This window comes from Aquarana catesbeiana, linkage group LG02 (assembly GCF_042186555.1).
Source record: "Aquarana catesbeiana isolate 2022-GZ linkage group LG02, ASM4218655v1, whole genome shotgun sequence".
In the NCBI taxonomy this organism is placed as follows: domain Eukaryota; kingdom Metazoa; phylum Chordata; class Amphibia; order Anura; family Ranidae; genus Aquarana; species Aquarana catesbeiana.
Window position 1 is genome coordinate 335,656,835 of NC_133325.1, and position 23,171 is coordinate 335,680,005.

General features: G+C 40.3%; 1 protein-coding gene across 2 annotated transcripts in view; it reads right to left on the reverse strand.

Annotated features, from left to right (window-relative positions):
• The window catches only part of CFAP47 (cilia and flagella associated protein 47), a 769,322-nt gene that overhangs the window by 412,486 nt on the left and 333,665 nt on the right, over window positions 1-23,171 (reverse strand). For both annotated transcript variants that reach the window (XM_073614843.1, XM_073614844.1), the window contains exons 40-41: window positions 22,859-22,947; window positions 14,357-14,443 (exon numbers count right to left, since the gene is read on the reverse strand). In XM_073614843.1, the coding sequence (XP_073470944.1) occupies window positions 14,357-14,443; window positions 22,859-22,947 (176 nt within the window). The remainder of the gene's footprint in view (window positions 1-14,356; window positions 14,444-22,858; window positions 22,948-23,171) is intronic.

Consider the following 23,171-nt stretch of genomic DNA (forward strand, 5'->3'; position numbering starts at 1 on the left):
CTCCATCGGATTTTTTCTGTCGGAATTTCCGACACACAAAGTTTGAGAGCAGGATATAAAATTTTCCGACAACAAAATCCGATCCTTTAAATTCCGATCGTGTGTAGACAAATCCGACGGACAAAGTGCCACGCGTGCTCAGAATAAATTAAGAGACGAAAGCTATTGGCTATTGCCCCGTTTATAGTCCCAACGTACGTGTTTTACGCCACTGCGTTCGGAGCGATCAGATTTTCCAACAACTTTGTGCGACCATTTGTATGCGAGACAAGTTTGAGTCAACATCCGCCGGAAAAAATCCGATGGATTTTGTTGTCGGAATGTCCGATCAATGTCCGATCGTGAAGTGATTGTGTGGGTGCTTGCAATAAGGTTATATGCGAAGGGCTTTATATATATATATATATATATATATATATATATATATATATATATATATATATATATATATATATATATATATATATATATATATATATATATAAGAGAGTACACCCCTCACATTTTTGTAAGTATTTTATTATAATAATGATGACACTTTGCTACAATGTAATAATGACACTTTGCTACAATGTAAAGTAGTGAGTGTACAGCTTGTATAACAGTGTAAATTTGCTGTCCCCTCAAAATAACTCACACAGCCATTATTGTCTAAACCACTGGCAACAAAAGTGAGTACACTCCTAAGTGAAAATGTCCAAATTGGGCCCAAAGTTTCAATATTTTGTGTGGCCACCATTATTTTCCAGCACTGCCTTAACCCTCTTGGGCATGGAGTTCACCAGAGCTTCACAGGTTGCCACTGGAGTCCTCTTCCACTCCTCCATGACGACATCACAGAGCTGGTGGATGTCAGAGACCTTGCGCTCCTCCACCTTCCGTTTGAGGATGCCCCACAGATGCTCAATAGGGTTTAGGTCTGGAGACATGCTTGGCTAGTCCATTACCTTTACCCTCTGCTTCTTTAGCAAGGCAGTGGTCATCGTGGAGGTGTGTTTGGGGTCCTTATCATGTTGGAATACTGCCCTGCAGCCCAGTCTCTGAAAGGAGAGGATCATGCTCTGCTTCAGTATGTCACAGTACATGTTGGCATTCGAGGTTCCCTCAATGAACTGTAGCTCCCCAGTGCCGGCAGCACTCATGCAGCCCCAGACCATGACACTCCCCCCACCATGCTTGGCTGTAGGCAAGACACACTTGTCTTTGTACTCCTCATCTTTTTGCTGCCACACATGCTAGACACAAACTGAACCAAATAAGTTTATCTTGGTCTCATCAGACCACAGGACATGGTTCTAATAATCCACGCCCTTAGTCTGCTTGTCTTCAGCAAACTGTTTGCGGGCTTCCTTGTGCATCATCTATAGAAGAGGCTTCCTTCTGGGATGATAGCCAAGCAGACTAATTTGATACAGTGTGTGGTGTATGGTCTGAGCACTGACAGGCTGATCGCCCACCCCTTCAACCTCTGCAGCAATGCTGGCAGCACTCATACATCTATTTCCCAAAGACAACTTCTGGATATGATGCTGAGAACGTGCACTCAACTTCTTTGGCCGACTATGGCGAGGCCTGTTCTGAGCAGAATCTGTCCTGTTAAACTGTTGTATGGTCTTGGCCATCATGCTGCAGCTCAGTTTCAGGGTTTTGGCAATCTTCTTATAGCCTAGCCAATCTTTCTGTAGAGCAACAATTTTTTTTCAGATCCTCAGAGAGTTCTTTGCCATGAGGTGCCATGCTGAACTTCCAGTGACCAGTATGAGAGAGAGAGCAATAATACCAAATTTAACACACCTGCTCCCCATTCACACCCGAGACCTTGTAACACTAACGAGTCACATGGCACCAGGATGGGAAAATGGCTAATTGGACCCAATTTGGACATTTTCACTTAGAGTTGTCCTCACTTTTGTTGCCAGCGGTTTAGACATTAATGGCTGTGTGTTGAGTTATTTTGAGGGGACAGCAAATTTACACTGTTATACAAGCTGTACACTCACTACATTGTAGCAAAGTGACATTTCTTCAGTGTTGCCACATGAAACATATAATAAAATAATTACAAAAATGTGAGGGGTGTACTCACTTTTGTGAGATACTGTATATATATATATATATATATATATATATATATATATACACACACACACACAAAGTACTTTGCAAAAGTTTTAGGCAGGTTTGAAGAAATGTCGCTGTAGAGTTAGAATGCTTTCAAAAATATATATTTTAATTGTTTATTTTTATCAATTGCAAAATGCAAAGTGAGTGAACAGAAGAAAAACCTAAATCAAGTCAATATTTGGTGTGATTACCTTTTGGTTTCAAACCAGCATTATTTCTTCTACAAACACTTGCACACAGTTTTTGAAAAAAAAAAACATCAGGTGGGTTGTTCCAAACATCTTGTAGAACTAACCAAATTTGCATTTCTGCAAATGGAGTTGGAGATTTCATCAGAAGCAATGGTGTCCTCAATGCTGAAAAATATAGGCAGACAGATACTTATCCATCATGCCATGTCAGGAGTCCTAGAAGTAATGGTTTGGCCCCCACAGAGCCCTGATCTCAACATCATTGAGTCTGTCTGGGAATACATAAAGAGACAGGATTTGAGGCAGCTTACATTCACAGAAGACCTGTGGTTAGTTCTCCAAATGTTTGAAACAACTTACCTGCCAAGTTCCTTAAAAAACGGTGTACAAGTGTACATAGAAGCTGAATCTGACCCTGTTTTGAAGCCAGCTTTTCTTCACACCTGCCTAAAGCTTTTGCAAAGTATTATATATACAGTTGTGCTCATAAGTTTACATGCCCTGGCAGAATTTATGATTTATTGGCCATTTTTCAGAAAATATGAATGATAACACAAAAATGTTTCTTTCACTCATGGTTAGTGTTTGGCTGAAGCCATGTATTATCAATCAACTGTGTTTACTCTTTTTAAATCATAATGGCAACAGAAACTAGCCAAATGACCCTGATCAAAAGTTTACACACCCCAGTTCTTAATACCATGTATTGTCCACTTTAACATCAATGACAGCTTGAAGTCTTTTGTGGTATTTGTGGATGAGGCTCTTTATCTTCTCAGAAGGTAAAGCTGCCCATTCCTCTTGGCAAAAAGCCTCCAGTTCCTGTAAATTCTTGGGCTGTCTTGCATGAACTGCACATTTGAGATCTCCCCAGAGTGGCTCCTGCAGTATTGTTCCTCCAGTATTTTTTGATAACATACTGCATTCATCTTGCTATCAATTTTGGCCAAATTTCCTGTGCCTTTGTAGCAATCGACCTCCGTGTTTCACAGTAAGAATGGTGTACCTTTCATCATAGGCCTTGTTGACTCCTCTCCAAATGTATTGTTTATAGTTGTGGCCAAAAAGCTCAATTTTGGTCTCATTACTTCAAATGACTTTGTGCCAGAAGGTCTGAAGCTTGTCTCTGTGCTGTTTGGGGTATTGTAAGCAGGATACTTTGTGCCATTTGCGTAGTAATGGCTTTCTACAGGTGACTCGACCATGCAGCCCATCTTTCTTCAAATACCTTCTTATTGTGCATCTTAAAAAAGCCACACCACATGTTTTCAGAGAGTCCTGTATTTCACTTGAAGTTATTTGTGGGTTTTTCTTTGCATCCCGAACAAATTTTCCTGGCAGTTGTGGCTGAAATTTTAGTTGGTCTACCTGACCGTGGTTTGGTCTTAACAGATCCCCTCGTTTTCCACTACTTGATTAGTTTGAACAATGCTGATTGGTATTCTCAATTAGTTGGATATCTTTTTATACAGTTCAACTACCTTTTCCTGCAGATCCTTTGACAATTCTTTTGCTTTCCCCATGACTCAGAATCCAGAAACGTCAGTGCAGCACTGGATGAAAGATGCAAGGGCCTGTCAGGAGTCCAGAAATTCATTGACCTTTTATACACACACACTAATTACAAGCAAACAGATCACAGGTGAGGATGGTTACCTTTAATAGCCACTCAAACCCCTTTGTGTCAACTTGTGAGCATGTTATCAGGCCAAAATCACCAGGGTATGTAAACTTTTGATCAGGGTCATTTGGGTAGTTTCTGTTGTGATTATGATTTAGCAAGAGTAACACAGTTGATTGATAATAAATGGCTTCAGCTAAAAACTAACCATGAGTGAAAGAATTGTTTTTGTGTTATCATTCATATTCTCTGAAAAATGGCCAAGAAATCATAAATTCTGGAAGGGTATGTAAACTTATGAGCACAACTGTGTATATATATATATATATATATATATATATACACACACACACATACATACACACACACACACACACACACACACACAGTATCTCACAGAAGTGAGTACACCCCTCACATTTTTGTAGATATTTTATTATATCATTTCATGTGACAACACTGAAAAAATTACACTTTGGTACAATGTAAAGTAGTGATTGTACAGCTGTTCTGAGTGGAACCTGTCCTGTTAAACCGCTGTATGGTCTTAGAAACTGTGCTGCAGCTCATTTTCAGGGTCTTGGCAATCTTCTTATAGCCTAGGCCATCTTTATGTAGAGCAGCAATTATTTTTTTCAGATCCTCAGTGAGTTCTTTGCCATGTTAAACTTCCAGTGACCAGTATGAGAAAGTGAGAGCGATAACACCACATTTAACACACCTGCTCCCCATTCAACACTAACGAGTCACATGACACCGGAGAGGGAAATGGCTAAATGGGCCCAATTTGGACATTTTCACTTATGGGTGTACTCACCCCTGTGAGAGTAGATCTGGCCGTAGTGGGAGGGACCATGGACCCTCCACTGCCATCTTTACGATTTCTGCATACCATGACCTTCTGGGCCATGCTGGTGCTACCAGAATTATCGGCTTTCTTTCCAGCTTGATCCTGCAAAGAAGTCGAGGCAGCACCTGAATAGGGGGAAATGCATAGATCAGTGAGAACTGATCCCACGGGGTCACCAACGCACCTGTTCCGCATGCAAGTGGATCCCTTATCCTGGACACAAAGTAGACTAACTTCATGTTGAATCTGGACGCTAGAAGATCTACATCCGGAGTGCCCCATCTTTGGCAAATAGCCCAAAAAATGTTGGGGTGAAGAGTCACAGTTTAACAATTCTTCTGTCTTAAAGTCTATAAACGTATTGTGTGCTGCACTATTGAGCAACTGTATTTCTATATTGATAGCTCTGTTCCACTTGATGCTTTTAGATGTCCATATTGTTATATATTCAATACAATGTATATTTTTTTATACTCCTTGCATCACTTTTCTAATCATTCTGGTTTTGGTTCTTTGCCCGTATTATCCCTTGGGACATCCTCCTATTTCCAATTAATTATTTTGAGGGGACAGAACATTTATACTGTTATGCAAGCTGTACACTCACTACTTTACATTGTAGCAAAGTGTCATTTCTTCAGTGTTGTCACATGAAAAGATATAATAAAATATTTACAAAAATGTGAGGGGTGTACTCACTTTTGTGAGCTACTGTGCATACTTTAATGTGACCTTAAGGAGATTATTCTATAAATATTGTAATTCTAATGGTTTAGCCAGGACACTAGAGGTAATAAGGCTTTGTACACAAATAGAATAAAAGACATACTTAAACCTTATTTAAGCTGGAGCTCTATTTGAAAGTTCAATCACTGGATTCTAAAACTTGCTGGGCAAGCTTTTGGCTTGTTGTTTTCTTACTTGCTGCATAGCTAGTTTAATTTATTGATTCTGGACATTTCACTTTTACTCTGAATACATTAGAATCAGAATATTAAAATTTTCATAACTCATACTGTTGCATTCCTTCACTAATAGTGTAGGTCAAAATCTGTTAAAAATACAAACCTTTATATAAAAACAATAACGTTAAATCTTCAGACCAGACCACATATTAGTCAAAACAATGATGGAGCATAAACCCACACACAATCTCTACCCAATGAACAAATAAGCTGGACGCCTCTGAACTATTTATAAGAGAATCTCCTCAGGTTCAGGTCACAAACAGCTTTGCAAATCTAGCTCAAAGTTAGCAACAACCCCCATTAAAGTCTATGGCGTAGGGGGATTCTGTGATTAAAGTGATTGTAAAGTCTTGTTTTTTTTTCTATAAAAATAACAAACATGTCATACTTACCTGCCCAGTGCAGTGGATTTGCACAGAGCAGCCCGGATCCTCCTCTTCTGGGGTCCCTTTCTGTGCTCTTGGCCCCTCCCTCCTGTTGAGTGCCCCCACAGCAAGCAGCTTGCTATGGGGGCACCCAAGCCGAGTCACAGCTCCCTGTGTCCATTCAGACACAGAGATGCGGCCCGGCCCTGCTCCCTCTCTCTCCTGATTGGCTAACTGACTTTGATTGACAGCAGCAGGAGCCAATGGTGTCACTGCTGTGTCTCAGCCAATCAGGAGGGAGAGTCTCGGAAGGCCAAGAAACTCGTGGACACTGCTGGACAGAGATGGGACTCAGCTAAGTACTAGGTGGGCTGAGGGGGAATGCTGCACACAGAAGGCTTTTTATCTTAATGTATAGAACACATTAAGATAAAAAACCTTCTGACTTTACAACCCCTTTAAATTCTAGCAGGGAACAGGGGTTTGACAAAGAAGCTGATTGGCGCCCTGAAATGCATTACTAAGGCAACAGAATTGTCCCCCAGGGCTGATGTCATGTCCGGTTCCGCAGTGGTTCTGGAGGTCCTCCCAGTCCAGCGACTTTCCGGCTTACCGATTGCAGCTTGCTGCTGTTACCATCTCCGCTCAGTATGTGGGCGTTCCCTACTGAGACATTTTTGTACTCACAAGCACTATCTATTTGGAACAATGTGAGTGTGCATTTGGCCATTTTATTAAAGTGAATTTTAATGCTGCACTTAGTGGTGCCCCTTTGTGTTCCCTGCTATTTCCTCTAGAGATTGATTCCTGTCTCTTGGTGGAGCTGCCATCTTTGTGCCAGAGGGTATTTAAGGACTGTTTTATTCGTTTTTTTACTATGGACTATTATGGATTTTTTTTTTATTCCTTTCCCTTACGATAAGAACTTTTTGGGAAATATTTACTTATGTATATTTTGGGTTGCGCCATATTATCTGTGAAATTGTTTGTCATTGAATTCTAGCCATTTGTAGGATTAATAAGCAAGCTATTGTACCAATACCATAATCAAAAGTACAGTAAAGCACACTGTGGTACAGTATCTTTTCCTTCGGATTATTGAATCTTGTGACTCAGACAACCAGGGGAAAAGGCTATGCACTGCTTTATTGGTTGTTCCTTACATCTGGCTGCAAACTTGCAAAGTTTTCAGGCAAATGTTTGCAATTTGCGATCCTTGGGGATTTACCATGAATCTATGTTTGCAGTGAAACCAAAATTGCATTCCTAGCCTGAACCAATCCTGTTCAAAGTTTATTTTACAGAGCTTTTAGGAACATTCAATATACATTTTCATGTTTTTGCTAATGAAATGCTTGTTTTTACCTTTTAGTTCATCCTTCAGCCTCTTTGCAGCCACTTAATGACTACAAACACTCGCTCAAGCAACTGCTGCATGTCATTGCTCAGGATGAATTTTCTGACAACAGAATATACCTATGAAATGTGCATTGGCAGGGCTGGGTGTAGTCTGCATTGGGAGAGCGTGCAACATAGTGACAATTTTTTAAAATATTTTAAAGCTAAAGTTAAATCTTATTTCATATTTTAGTGATTGGGTTTACATATACTATAAGATTCCCTGGTAATGGCGGTTATATGGTTGCATTACTGTAATGATAACTGTCTGAACTTCAAAATCAGCTCAGTGTGATCTTTTCTTTTCACCTGACATAAGAATGAAAATGGATTACCTTTTACTGTGTTTATAAACCCTAGTAAAACTAGAATTGGTAATTGAAGCTGGGGGTTCACATATGCTGCATTGCTTAGAGTCCTATTTACCCTTAATCCAGCTCTGTATAGAGCACAATATTATTTGTGTATGTAACCATATGATAACAAAGATTTATGGTCATAAGGTGCCACAAAATAAGCTTGTGAACATATAACTGAAGTTCAAGGTTTGGTGGAAGTTCAATGCATAGCTGTGATTTGTTTTAGCAAGTCTTCTAACTATGCAACTTTTTCATTTTGGTTTTAAAGTGATTGTAAAGGCTCGTTTAAAAAAAAACAAAAAAACAAACATGTTATACTTACCTGCTCTGTGCAAGGGTTTTGCACAGAGCAGCCTGATCCTCCTTTTCTCTTGTGCCCTGGAGGCACTCCTGGCTCCTCCTCTTCATCGAGTGCCACCATGGAGAGCCGCTTTCCATGGGGGCACTCGAGTGGGCACGCTCCCAAATCCTGCTGCTGTATCCATTGTCACAGACAGCAGGACTCGGCCGCGCCCCTGGCTCCTGTGTCACTGGATTTGATTGACAGCAGCAGGAGCCAATGGCTATCTATCCATTGAGGACCTGAGACAGTGGCTGGAGCTGCTGGGCTCATTCTCATCACTGGAACGATCAGGTCAGCTAAGAAAAAGGGGGGCTCTGTGGGCTGCTGCAGCACAGAAGGTTTTTCCCCTTAATGCATAAAATTACTTTACAACTCCTTTAAGTTCATTCTCACCACCATTATTTCCCTCATTCAAATCTAGCTGCACAAAGGGGAGATTTACTAAAACTGGAGCATTCAGAATCTGGAGCAGCTCTGCATGTTAGCCAATCAGCTTCTCACTTAGTTACATAGTTAGTAAGGTTGAAAAAAGACACTAGTCCAACAAGTTCAACCAATAAATGTCAGCTTGTTCAATTAAGCTTTGACAATAAAACCTGGAAGCTGATTGGTTTCTGTGCAGAGTTGCACCAGATTTTTGCACGGTCCAGTTTTAGTAAATCTCCCCCAAATGCTCTATAACATTATACACAGATCCTTTGTTTTCAAGCTTTCAGTTGAACCTGTCACACTAAACATTTCATAAAACAGAAAAACGTCTGTTTAACACACTTCCAACAGCTGCACAGTGTTTTGACAAATGCTTCTCACAGCTGCAGCAATTTTAAAGAAGCATCAAGTAAAACATCAAAAAATGCAATTAAAAAAGCTTTTAAATCTTGTTTGTTTTTGTGTTCCATTGGCTTGTATATGTTATTTGTAACTGAAGCAGATGTAGCTTTTGGGGAATCTAAATAATATTGACATTCGTTTACATATCAGCCTATGACCATTCATTTAAGAAAAAGTATTTTTGTAACAAGAACCAATATTAATTAGGTTAATGTAGGAATATAAAACTGACCATACACAACTTGAATTTCAGCTGATTCCTGAAGAGTTCACCATAATTTGAGCTGCAGGTGACCCTGTCTGCACCACTCAGCACAACAAAACTCAACAAAAAAAATCAAAGGAGCTATATGGAAAAGTGTCAGCTAAACACTGTGACACTGTGTGACTGTATCCAATCAGAAGCAGTCACTTAAAAATTTCAAACATCCACGGGTGCTGCAACTGCTTGGATACACTAGATTCCACGCTGATTAATGTGGATAAAATAATTATTGATTTTCTCTCTTTCAGCTCATGTACTGAACAAGGTTTCTACCTGAATTTAACTTAAGTATGCAGTACTACATTTTTAATTTATGGCCCCATACACATGGGTAGAAAAAAAATGCCACTTTTAAAGGCAGTTTTATTTTTTTATGCGACTAAACGCAGTTCTATTTTAGCTAAAGTGTCAATGCATATTAAGGCGTTTAGACTAGCATTTTGGAGCTGTGTTGAGGCGAATGAAAAAAATCCGCAGACAGAGAGGAGCTCAATGAATTGACATTCAGGAAACGGTTAAAAGCATAATTTAAGTTGGGAAAAAAATAGTTAAACTATACAATCGCCTAACCTCTCTAGGAAGAAATTATATCCCCAACTTCATAGTTACATAGTAGGTGAGGTTGAAAGAAAGACACAAGTCCATCAAGTCCAACCTATGTGATGTGGTTATATGTCAGCATTACATTGTATATCCCTGTATGTTGCGGTCGTTTAGGTGCTTATCTAATATTTATTTGAAACTATCGATGCCTCCCGCTGAAACCATCGCCTGTGGAAGGGAATTCCACATCCTTGCCGCTCTTACAGTAAAGCACCCTCTATGCAGTTTAAGGTCAAACCTCTTTTCTTCTGATTTTAGTGAGTGGCCACGTGTCTTATTAAACTCCCTTCTGCGAAAAAGTTTTATCCCTATTGTGGGGTCACCAGTATGGTATTTGTAAATTGAAATCATATACCCTCTCAAGCATCTCTTCTCCAGAGAGAAGAAGTTCAGTGCTCACAACCTTTCTTCATAACTAATATCCTCCAGACCCTTTATTAGCTCTGTTGCCCTTCTTTGTACTCGCTCCATTTCCAGTACATCCTTCCTGAGGACCAGTGCCCAGAACTGAACAGCATACTCCAGGTGAGGCCGGACCAAAGTTTTGTAGAGTGGGAGAATTATCGATTTTTCTCTTGAGTTATTCCCCTTTTTAATGCACGCCAATATTCTGTTTGCTTTGTTAGGAGCAGCTTGGCATTGCATGCTATTTCTGAGCCTATCATCTACTAGGACCCCCAGGTCCTTTTCCATCCTAGTTTCCCCCAGAGGTTCACCCCCTAGTGAGTAGATTGCATTCATATTTTTGCCACCCATTTTTCTACATTAAACCTCATTTTCCATGTAGTTGCCCACCCCATTAATTTGTTCAGATCTTCTTGCAAGGTTTCCACATCCTGCGGAGAAGTTATTGCCCTGCTTAGCTTAGTGTCATCTGCAAATACAGAGATTGAGTTGTTAACCCCATCCTCCAGGTTGTTTATGAACGAATTAAACAGGATTGGTCCCAGCACAGAACCCTGGGGGGACCCCACTTCCCACCCCTGACCATTCCGAGTATTCCCCATTAATCACCACACTCTGAACCCTTGTAGCCAGTTTTCAATCCATGTACTCACCCTATGGTCCATACCAATGGACCTTATTTTGTACAGTAAATGTTTATGAGGAACTGTGTCAAATGCTTTTGCAAAATCCAGATAGACCACATCTATGGGCCTTCCTTTATCTAGATGGAAGCTCACCTCCTCATAGATTGGTTTGGCAAGAACTATTCTTCATGAATCCATGCTGATTACTGCTAATGATACCGTTTTCATTACTAAAATCTTGTATACAGTTCTTTATCATCCCCTCCAAGAGTTTGCATATTATTGATGTTAGGCTAACTGGCCTGTAATTCACAGGGATGTATTTTGGCCCTTTTTTAAATATTGGTGCTACATTGGCTTTTCTAAAATCAGCAGGTACCATTCCAGACAATAGACTGTCAGTAAAAATTAGGAACAATGGTCTGGCCATTACTTGACTGAGTCCCCTAAGTACCCTTGGGTGCAAGCCATCTGGTCCCGGTGATTTAAGCCATCCAGGACTTTTGCTCGCTCTTTTAAATTTATTTCTCAATGGGATGGACTGGCCAATGCCCTTATTTAATATGTTACTTCGGCAAATTAATCACTGTATACAATGGGGCTGTGCATACCCACACATCAAAACCCAGGGAACAGAGCCTATGTCAGGTCTTTATTCAATAAAGTTGTCATAATGTGTTGTGATTTACTAGTAGGGAGTGGTTACAAGATATGGAAAAAAAAAAAACAAGAAAACCTTTTGTTTTTAGAAGCAATTCTCATTCAGAAACCTTATCAAAAAGAATCTCTGAGCTGCTGCCACTAGAAATAAAAGTCTGAGTTGCAAAGGGATACCTTTCACCCCCACTACCAGTATACACAGGTTTCTCCTTAGAGGTGGAGATGTTAGCACTCACTGCATATACTTTTCTACAGATTGAGCCTTCTCTAGAGGGTATCAGAAAAAAATCCCCTTAAAAATGAAGGATATCTCTAGCCAATCCTGTTTTCAAAAAGGAGTCAAGTAAGCAGCATTCAAAATAAACAGAGTCAAATGAACTGGAGGTAAATAGAGGGTAATCCCAGTCACTCCCCACTAACCATGTGAACCCCAAAATGTAAGTGCACAAAAAGAAAAAAAGACCCTACATGCCATGTGGGATTGGATTTTTTTTGCTTACACAGAGTATGATTTGTGGGCACCCCTAAAAAAAGCTTGTATAAAGCGAAACATGTTGGGTCTTTTTGCCATTGTGCACTTATATTTTTGGCACTTTTGGGGTTCAAATGGTTAGTGGGGAGTGGGTGGGATTACCCCTTAAGTTTATTTGATTCTTAGTTTATTTTGAATGCTGCTAACTTGGCTACTTTTTGAAAACAGGATTGGGATTCTGGTCTGACCTGTTTAACATGCTCTCTCGCTATTCAATACAACCAATCTTCAGATCCATCTATAGCACTATTAAAGCTAAAGCCGCCAGACATAACGCATCGCCAATTTAAACTCCTCCTGCAGGTCACAACAGCAGCTAAACAAATTATCGCCAAGTCCTGGAAGACCCCTACCCTGGCAGTGAAGCATAAGGTCACACAAGCAATGGTTCATGCTAAAATAGAAAGGGTTATCACGGATAGGGTAGCCAAATATGAAGCCCTCTGGTCCCCATGGGTGATACGCTTCCTTCCACACAACTTTGATGAATCTCTTCTACACCCATAATAGATATCATCACCTTGTGGTGTAATGATATGCTCCACTAGGTTTAATCTAGTTACACCAGGGGTTCCCCCTCTTCCCACCCCGTCTTCCTTTCCCTTTCTTTCTCACCACTTTCTTAGCTTTCCTCCACTACTTCTTCATTTCTATACAATAGCTCCCCCCTATGGGTAGCCAACTGCCCAGAATTAACTACTGCACCCCAACAGGCTCTCATACACAAGCGCTTATCTCATTACATTGTGTAAGCTCTACTTGTTTATTATGCTACCTGAGGCAACTTAAACACTCCCTACATGCTCAAAAGGTCTGGGCTTTAGGTGTTACCTTGCGATACTTGATATGTATCTAAGATCTACATGTACACATAACGCTCTATGTGTTAAAAATGCAAAGTTACGAATAAGTGAAGTATGTGGTGCTATCTAAAGTGCAGAAATGAATCAATATGTATATAGATACTAAACAGAACCGCTCACACACCTAACAAGTAAGCGTGTAGAACAGAATAGGCAAGTGCAAGTGAAAATAAAAATAACAAATCTTCTCTACTCTTCTCTAGATCACTGGTAAAGTGCACCAATGCCACAGATTTCAAACAGCAATCTAAAACAACAATATATATATATATATATATATATATATATATATATATATATATATATATATACACACACACACACACACACCTCCCTCCCGCTGCCAGAGCTCCTCTCTCTGTGACAGCGTGTGGTAAATCCTCTCCCTGTACCCGCTTTGCCCACATAGTTGCATCATTCCATCATAGGAATCTGTACACCATCGCAACAGACTGAATTAATTAACTGCGAGTGTGCTGATCAGCGCACTCATAGTTCATTCACGCTTCCTGCAACTCAGGAATTGTATGCCTGTACAGAGGTATGGGCAAAAAGCTCCAGGCAGTGTGGGCATGAGCCTGACATTGCACTCGCAATCCACTGATCGTAGCTGCAATACTCTGCAGGCAACCGTGAAAAAAATAATAAATGCACATATTACTTTTATAAAGGTAAACTTAGCCTTTAAAGCAAATTCTTTATATACTACAATGCATTGTGACAACAGAATTTGTTCAGAAATGAAGATCTGTTCAAATGCATTTATATATTAAAAAAGAATGGTATTCTAGGAAATAACTGTGCTAGTTAGGCAGAAGAAATCTGGAAGAACAGCAACCAAGGTAAATAAATCCCAATGTATTTTTATAGTAAATGTTAAAAAAAATTAAAACAAGTTATTTTAATGGTTATGTGAAAAAAAAAAACAATTGTTTACATCATGCCTTTTGGATTGATGATTGGTATGGAAACCAAAAGTGTTTTGTATATAGCAACCAGCGATTATTTTTTATCCTGAATCAGGAAAATGAACCCATCTGATTTCTAGGAATAAGGTAAATTGTTAGCTCCAGTTTTCATGGATCCATCATATTGTTTACTCACAGCATTAATGAAAGTATTTTCTTTTTTTGTAAAAAAAATTGCTATCATTTTATCAATCCTGCATAACAATACATCACCTTCTCAGGTGCAACACATTATGACCATCTATTCTGCATTTTCATACTTCTCATAGCAGAACATGCAATAAAACACAGGAAATGTCAAGATTACTATCTAGCCTTTTTATTAATAATACGTATTGCTATATCTTAGCAGTCAAATTACGATATAAAGATAATACACAGTACCTGCAATCATTTTCTTCCTTTAGCTTGGCGATTTCATCTTGGAAATCAGGAAAGGGTAAGTAGCTTGTAGATTCCACTAAAATCACCCTGATGGAAACACAAATACATGTTTTTGATAAGGTAAGCAAAAGCTGCATCTGATTAATTTATACGTGAATAATTTTAACAAACTCTTTAAAGAAGGCAGATGCTTTTTTATTTTGACAGTGCAAAGATTCTGATATTTAAAATGTTCAACTATTTTGAGTTTTAAGTTCACTGCTTACATATTTTAAGAAGCCATCCTATCAGATAAGAATTTTTCAATTTTGTAGCTGTCAAATAGAGCTATAATGGTGTAAAGCTTCAAGGGAAAATGGCAAAAAATACATAATAATAATCAGATTAGTGGGTGTGTACATCATACCAGCACAAGCAAAATGTTATAAAACTGTCTGTGTTATAGAATCGTTTGGTTGTTAAGAAAAAGCATTAGTATTAATATTTAGCTTGAGGCAAAGTTAAGTTTTCAAAAGAGTCTTTGTGCTTTTTCAATTAGAACTGAAGCAGAAGGAAATCAATTAAATGTTCCTCTTATCTATACAGTTATTACAATGTTACAGTTCTGAAACAGAAAAATACATGGATATAATAAGTATACATAACCCTAACTGCAACATGCATGGTATTGTGAGAAGTACTATATCATTAAATATTTTCATTACCACTCATTACTGCTTGATTTCTTAAACAGATTTTAAATGGCTCCAAATGAGCAATAACTGCTAATATAGCATCCTGAAAAACACAGTTGATATTTTAGAAGGAGCATTTACAACTTCCTGGTTTCTGAAATACAAATAATGTTATGGTTCTACAGTTGTGATAAGAAATGACTTAAGGACTTTTTGAGCCTCTTCTATTTTGAGCCTCATGAGTTTACCACAACTGTTCTCCTACCTTTTTACCCTAGAGAAACCCTTGAAATAATTTACAGGTGTCAGGGAACCACTCCTAAAACAAATTATTTTGGGGTCAGTGATAAGAATGCCCCTGATATTGGTGGTCAGTGGAAAGAATTCTCCCCTACAGTCATTGTCAGAATGACACCCTTACAAACAGATAAAAAAATCATTGTAGTATGCTGCTGGCTCTGCCAAGTTCCGTTGGACCCAAAACTGTGCAGGCATCATTAGATAAGAAGTACATCAGTCACAGCTTAAGGAACTCCTAGCAATCCCTGGAGGAATCTGAGGGTTTAACAGAACCCTGGTTGAGAATGGAAGTGCTAACATAATAATTTAAAAGGTAAAAAAGACTGTCTAACCCTATTGCCTCTGGCTTTCACCTCTTTTTAAAGAGGACATGTGAATTCCTTTATAAGTACATGGATACAGATTGGTGATACATTATATAGCCTGTATCTTCATGCTGGAAAGTGGTCACTGGTGGTTTTTGTCTCTGTATTTTTGTGCAGGCTAGTATATGACTGGTCTTGATGATGTTTGTCTCAGAAACTTAGCACTGCAAGCTCATAAGTGGCCCTTGGTGATGTTTGTTTCAGAATCTTAATGCTGGCAATTTCCTGCATGGTCCTTGGTAGTGTTTTTCTCAGCATCTTAGTACTGGCAAGTTTATGACTAAACATTTGGTGACATTTGACTTAGCATCTTCATGCAGTCAAGTTCACAACTAGTCATTTGTAAAGTTGTGGTGACAAGTGTGCACCTGCTCATTGGTGATGTAAATATTTGACTACTCATGCTGTCAAGTTTACAGCTAGTCATTTGTAATGTTTGTAATGTTTGTCCCCACATCTTAGTGGTGACAAGTGGGCATCTGCTCATTGGTGATGTAAATAATAGATTCTTCATGCTGGTAAGTGCACAGCTGGTATTTGGTAATGTTTGCTTCAGCATCTTAGTGCTGACAGGTTAATAGCTGGTCAATGATGATTTCTAGATCAGCTTCTTAATGCTGGTGAGTGTGCAGTTTGTTACTATAGATGATAATCTAAAGCCGCATACACACGATTGGATTTTCCGACTGGAATTGTGTGATGACAGGCTGTTGGCGGAAAATCCAACCGTTTGTACGCTCCATTGGACAATTGTTGTCGGATTTTTCACGGATAAATGTTGGATGGCAGGTTTTAAAATTTTCCGCGGACAAATGTCTGTTGTCGGTTTTTCCAAGCATGTGTACACAAGTCCATCGGACAAAAGTCCAAAGTACAAACACGCATGCTCGGAAGAAAGGACGAGCCAGAAGCAGTCGGTCTTGTAAACTAGCGTTCGTAATGGAGAATTAACATTCCTGACGTGCCAAATTATGGAATCTTGAAATGCAGCACACATTCTCTTCTTCTTTAACCACTTGCTGACCGCCGCACGCCGATGTACGTCCAAAGTTTGGCGGCGGATATCATTGTTATGGCAGCAGCTAGCTGCCATAACCCCAGTATCCCCGTTTTCGTGCAGTGGTCGGCTTTCAGTTAAAAGTAGTCTCTGCGGCGGATTCGCTGCAAGATCACTTTTATCAGTGGCGGGAGAGGGGCCCCCCTCCCGCCGCGATACGGTGCCCTCCACCGCTTACCGGAGCCGTCGGTAGTGGCAGAGGCAATCGCGTCTGTCTCCCTGCTGTGCCTGGAGACGAGTGAGGCTAAGATGGCACCCACTCGTCTCCATGACACTGCTGTGCGGAAGCGACGTCAAAACGTCACTTCTGCCCATACGTCTTAAAGGCACATTTTTTTCAATGTCTTTTTTTTTTTTTTTTTTTATTGCATCTTAGTGTAAATATGAGATCTGAGGTCTTTTTGACCCCAGATCTCATATTTAAGAGGTCCTGTCATGCTTTTTTCTATTACAAGGGATGTTTACAACTTTGATGGTTAAAAGCACTCAGTCAAAAAAATTAACCAAAAAAAAATAATCAAAAAAAAGACTCAGAGAAGAAAACAGCAGTCCATTTGATTTCAAAAACATATGTGGTAGCTATCATTTGTCTTCAGGAGACACACCTTACTAAAATTTCTATACCTCAATTGAGGTGGCGGGATTACTGTACACAATTTCATTCAGTTCACTCCTCCTACTCTAGAGGGAAGAGTATTTTCATCAGATCGGGGGTGGCTTTTTCTTGTATACAGTCTAAGATAGATGAACTAGGCTGATACATCTTCCTGTATTGTAGGATCGAAAATAGACCTTGCGTAGTGGCAAACGTATACCTCCCTCCACCTTCTGATGTTTCGATCCTTTGTGGGCTGACTGAGTTTGTCCTGGATAAGCCAGGGGTGCTGGTGATAGTAATAGGGGATTTTAATATGGTAATGGATCGGAATTTAGATAGATTCCCCACAGGGACATCTACAAGCAGTGTAGTGGACAGCCGGCTACCCAATTTTTTGAAAGAAACCGGATTGAGAGATATCTGGAGAATACGGAATCCGAAGACCCGACAGTATTCGTGCTTTTCCAGGGCACACTCTACGCTCTCCAGGATTGACTTAGTCTTGGGAAATGAAGAGATGATGCTGTGATAAAAAATGTGACATATAAACCAAGGGTCCTCTTGGACCATTCCCCGGTGACATTGTCAGAGCTGGGCGAACAAAATCATCCTGGGGAGTGGAGGTTAAGCCCCTTTTGGATTGAACTGATGGAAGAACCGAGTGAGATATTTGTGTCTCTGGGTGAGTTTATTGACTCAAACCGGGGCACCGCTTCAGAAGAAATAGTATGGGACACTTTGAAGGCCTTTCTATGGGGTTTAATGAAACAACAGATCTCAAAAATTAAATAACAGACCAAGGACTGGGAGAGATTAATTGGGGAGAGGGTAGCAATAGCGGAAGAACAATATAATAATAACCCGACACCTGATACAATTAGGAACTGGATAGAGGAGCAACACAACTACCGTTTAGTAACCCTCCGGAAGTCAGAGAATAAATACCTTTTCAAGAGACAATCTGCCTTTGGAGAGGGGGAAACTGTGGGCCGCATGTTGGCACAACTGGTTAGAGCAAACTCCCCTACCTTAGTGGTACCTACGATTACCACAGAGGATGGAAGAGTGACCTCGTATACTCCAGAAATAGTGGGCAAGTTCAAAGAATACTATGAGGATCTGTATAGATCTCGGCAGAACGAGACGAGGGAGGAAATAGATTTTTTCAGGGGTCTGAGTCTCCCCTTCTTTTCTGAGATGGATAGAGCAGAGCTAGACCACCCCATAATGCTAGAGGAGATGCAGCGGATCACTAATGACATGGCATGGCAGAAATCCCCAGGCCCAGATTGCCTCCCCGCTGAGATATACCGCTATTATGGTAAGGTATTGCTCCCCGAGCTGATGAGGGTATTGAATTGCTTGCTAGCAACGGGAGCGCTGCCCCCATCAATAATGGATTCTACTATAATCACCATATATAAGGAGGGCAAAGACCCACTTGATGTTGCCTCATATAGGCCTATTGCTCTGTTGAACACAGATATGAAAATCCTTGCAAAGGTCTTGGCAGCTAGGCTGAACAAAGTCATAGCAAAACTCATCCCTTCCGACCAAACGGGCTTTATACCTGGAAGAACAACTAGCACAAATATAAGGCAGCTATATTTGAATCTCCAGGTCCCAAAGTATGGGGGAGGAGAGAAGGTCATTCTGTCATTGGACGCCGCCAAGGCCTTTGACAGTTTAGAATGGCAGTACCTTTGGAGAGCAATGGAGGCAGTCCAACTTGGACCGGGCTTCATCAACTGGGTCAAAATGCTTTATAGAGCACCAGAGGCCAGAATAAGGGTAAATAATGAACAATCTGATAAATCTGGATTGGGGAGGGGGACAAGACAGGGATGTCCCCTGTCACCCCTCCTCTTTGTCATAGTGATTGAGCCTCTGGCCATCGCCCTCAGAGCCTCTGACCAGGTGAGGGGCTTTAAAAGAGGTGATTTCAAGTAAAAACTTGCTCTATATGCAGAGGACCTTCTGTTATTCCTCTGAGACACACAGGACTCCCCCAAGAAAGCTATGAACATTATTAATAGATTTGGTCAAATTTCCGGGTTAAAGATAAATTGGGCAAAATCTAGCTTGCTACCTGTAGATCCCTTGGAAAGCCCCCTTCCAGAGGAGGTGGCCGAGATTCAAGTGGTTAATAAATTTAAATACCGGGGTATAAATATCACCAGAGACCCTCAACTTTATACCTCACACAACATTGACCCGTTACTGGCCAAATTCAGGGGCAAAATAAAAGTGTGGAAATGCCTGCCACTATCTGTGGCAGGTCGTTGTAACTTAATCAAAATGATTTGGATTCCACAGCTTCTTTATGTATTACATAACTCTCCAATCTGGCTCCATTAAAAGTGGTTCCAAAGGATAGATATTTTGTTCAGAGAATTGATCTGGAAGGGTGGCCCAGCAAGATTTCAGTTAACTACCCTGCAGCTCCAGAAGTCGGAAGGAGTAGCGCTTCCGCATCCCTTTAGTTATTTCTTGGCATCACAACTCCAGCATATAGCGGGGTGCAATCTAGCAGGCCAAGAAGCACACAGAAAGATGCTCCTACAAAACACTCCACATGACTCAATAGCTGCAGCTCTGGAGGTGGGATCTTTTCCCTCAGGACTCCCTACACTGAACCTAATGATGAGAGTATGGGATACAGTGAAAACAATTTTGAAATATAGAGGTCTCACGGAGTACACCCCCCTGTGGGAGAACAGCAAACTGGGAGAACTACAAAAGATGGGGGTAGTAAAGGAATGGGAGAGATGTGGAAAAAATTCATTATTCAGCTATATTTAGATGGCATTTTGAAAACCTTACAGGAACTGAGAAACCAATACGCCCTGCCGAACAACTCTTTTTTCACATATTTACAGGTCAGGCATGCACTGGACGAACAGTTCAGAGGGAGCTCCCTAAAATGGAATACAATTCCAGTTCTTCAAAAATGAATCAACGCAGAGTCAGGGAAAGGGTTACTCTCAAAAATATATCCACATATCAATAAGGGGAGAATGGGAGGGATGGAATCCCCTTTGTACAGGAGAAAATGGGAAAAAGACGTGGGAGACATCTCTGAATTGCAGTGGAACAGAATTTTGGAACTGGCCCCACTGGTCTCGCTGTCCCCTTCTCTGAGGATGTCACATTTGTTCTTGCTATATAGAACCTATTATACCCCTCGAAAACTTTGTCAGTTCAGCCACCAGCCAGACTCTAGATGCCCTAGGTGTGGGGAGTTAGAGGAGGATGTTTACCATATGTTTTGGAGATGCCCGAAGTTGTTCCGCTACTGGACGGGGGTGACGGGAATCATCGATCGGACGTTTAGAACCTCCACTGAGTTGGAGGCAAAACATTGCCTACTAGGATTAAGGAGTGAGATACCCAGGAAACAGTCAGCTAGCAGTTATGAGATGCTTATTCCAAGCTAGGAATCTGATCGCCCGGAGATGGTAGTCGGCGTCACCACTGTCCAGTGGGGAATGGCTAAATAGTATGAACGGGGTAATTCTCAAGGAGAAATCGGTATACTGTATATAAAGCAAGGAGCACTAAAGAAATATGACTCAATTTGGAAACCCTGGTGGGAAGCAAAAGGGATTTATGTGTAAATTTTATCAGCGTAGAGAAACACGCAAATGACAGGCAGTGACCCAAAAGAAAATAAATCGTGAGAGATTGAAAGATGAGCGAATGAGAGGAATGGATGGAGTTGTAAGGGTGTAGTGAAAGGGCTGGGAATTTAGATACAAATAGAACTTTAGACAGGTCCCTTTACAGGATGCCCACCCTACCCAGGAAATACCCAAAACCTGCCCATTATATCATCAACATTGCCTATCTATGGAATGGGAAGCACTGGAGAGGGAGGTTGGGCCCTGGAGGTAATGTCTGTTTTGATATTTTATGTCAAAATTATGAAAAACTTCAATAAAGAAATAAAGTTAAAAAAAAAAAAGGTTTGTGTTTGTTGGCTGACAATTCCTTGCTGTTTGTATGCAAGACAAAATCCAGGCACACGCCTTCGGACAAAAGTCCAAAGTTTTGTCTGCGGAAAATCCAATCGTGTGTACGAGGCTTTAGACCTCTAGTGCAGGCAATGCACTGATTGGTGATCTTGTTCTCAGAATCCCCTTGTAGACAGCTGGTCACTGAAGACTGATGTCTCAGCATCTTACATAGCTACTCACTGGTGACATAGCATAAAATTTAAAAAGTAACTGTGACAATATAAAATTACATATGCTGTTAAGCACAGCATAGAATCATCCCACCTATAAGATTTTAATATGGCACAACATAAATAATTATACCACTTATCAATTATAAATTGAAAGATATCAATTATTGGTGTCATGCAGCTGGTAACAATTACTACTAAGCTACTACACTGTAGGGAGAAAAAGAGTTTTAGAAGTAGGTTTTAGAAAGATGGTTGAAAATTAGGTAGGTATAGTGTGATGCCTTATGTTACATCGACAATATCATCCTGTCAAACCTCTGCTAGTCATCATACTGTGTGAATGGAAATTCACTCTAAGAATAACATAATATTAGGTTTTGTCAGACTTTTGGTACTATTTTTAACCCCCACAGTGTTTTTCAAAAAAAGTAGAGAAGCCTTTCTCAATCTTTTTACCCCAGTGGAAACCTCAAAATAATTTTTCAGTCTCAGGGAACCCCTGCTAAAATCAATTTCTCAGGGGCAGTGGGAAGAATTCTCCTTACAGTAATGGTTAGTAGGAAGAATGTCCCCTTACAGAGGTGATCACAATGCCACCCTTAACCACTGCTACAAAAATTATTGGTGTGAAGTCTGCCAAGTGGCATTGAAGATGGAACTACCTAATCACCATCAAAATGGAAAGTCAATCCAAATAAAAAAGAGGCAGAGGAGAGCACAGGTAAAAAGCCTTTTACACGTACCCTTATGCCGCGTACACACGACCGGACTTTACGGCATACTTGGTCCATCGGACAATTCAATCGTGTGTGGGCTCCAGCTGACTTTTTTTTCTCAAAAGTTTGACGGACCTAGAAATGAAACATGTTTCAAATCTGTCCGACAGACTTGAGTCCGGTCGAAAAGTCAGCTCGTCTGTATGCTAGTCCGATGGACAAAAACCGACGCTAGGGCAGCTATTGGCTACTGGCTATAAACTTCCTTGTTTTAGTCCGGTCGTACGTCATCACGTACGAATCCGTTGGACTTTGGTTGATCGCGTGTAGGCAAGTCCGTTCATTCGGAAAGTCCGTCGTAAAGTCCGTTGAAAAGTCCGCCGGGACAAGTATGCCGTAAAGTTCGCTCATGTGTACGCGGCATTAGATTCTCTAAATATGTGTGACTAAATATGTGATTGTATTTGAATATTTGCTGTAGAGACAATGATACTGGAAAAAGGAAAGGTGTTGAAGTATGCTGTACAATAATAAAATATATGTTGGAGCTTTAAATAAAAGTGAATTATAATTTATTTCACTGTAAAATATTATACCACTCACCTGAATTTCCCTTTTCCCTTGTAAGGACTTTGAACAGACAAAACAAGGTTTTCCAGTTCATAGCATGGAGTTTCCTGCTTCAACTGGACCTAATAATACAGAAAAAGAAAGAAATACTGAATTGATGGTGATAATTATGTGACAAGGTAAGGGGCTACAGTCTGACTGGTTTCTATTGGCAGCAGCTTAATTTTTATTTTGCTCCAGATTTCATTGATCAACCCTTTTGTACAATTATTACCACACTGTAAAGTCTGGGGGCTAATACTTCTGCACTTCTGTATGCTTGAGTCATTTTGCAAGACTTACTATA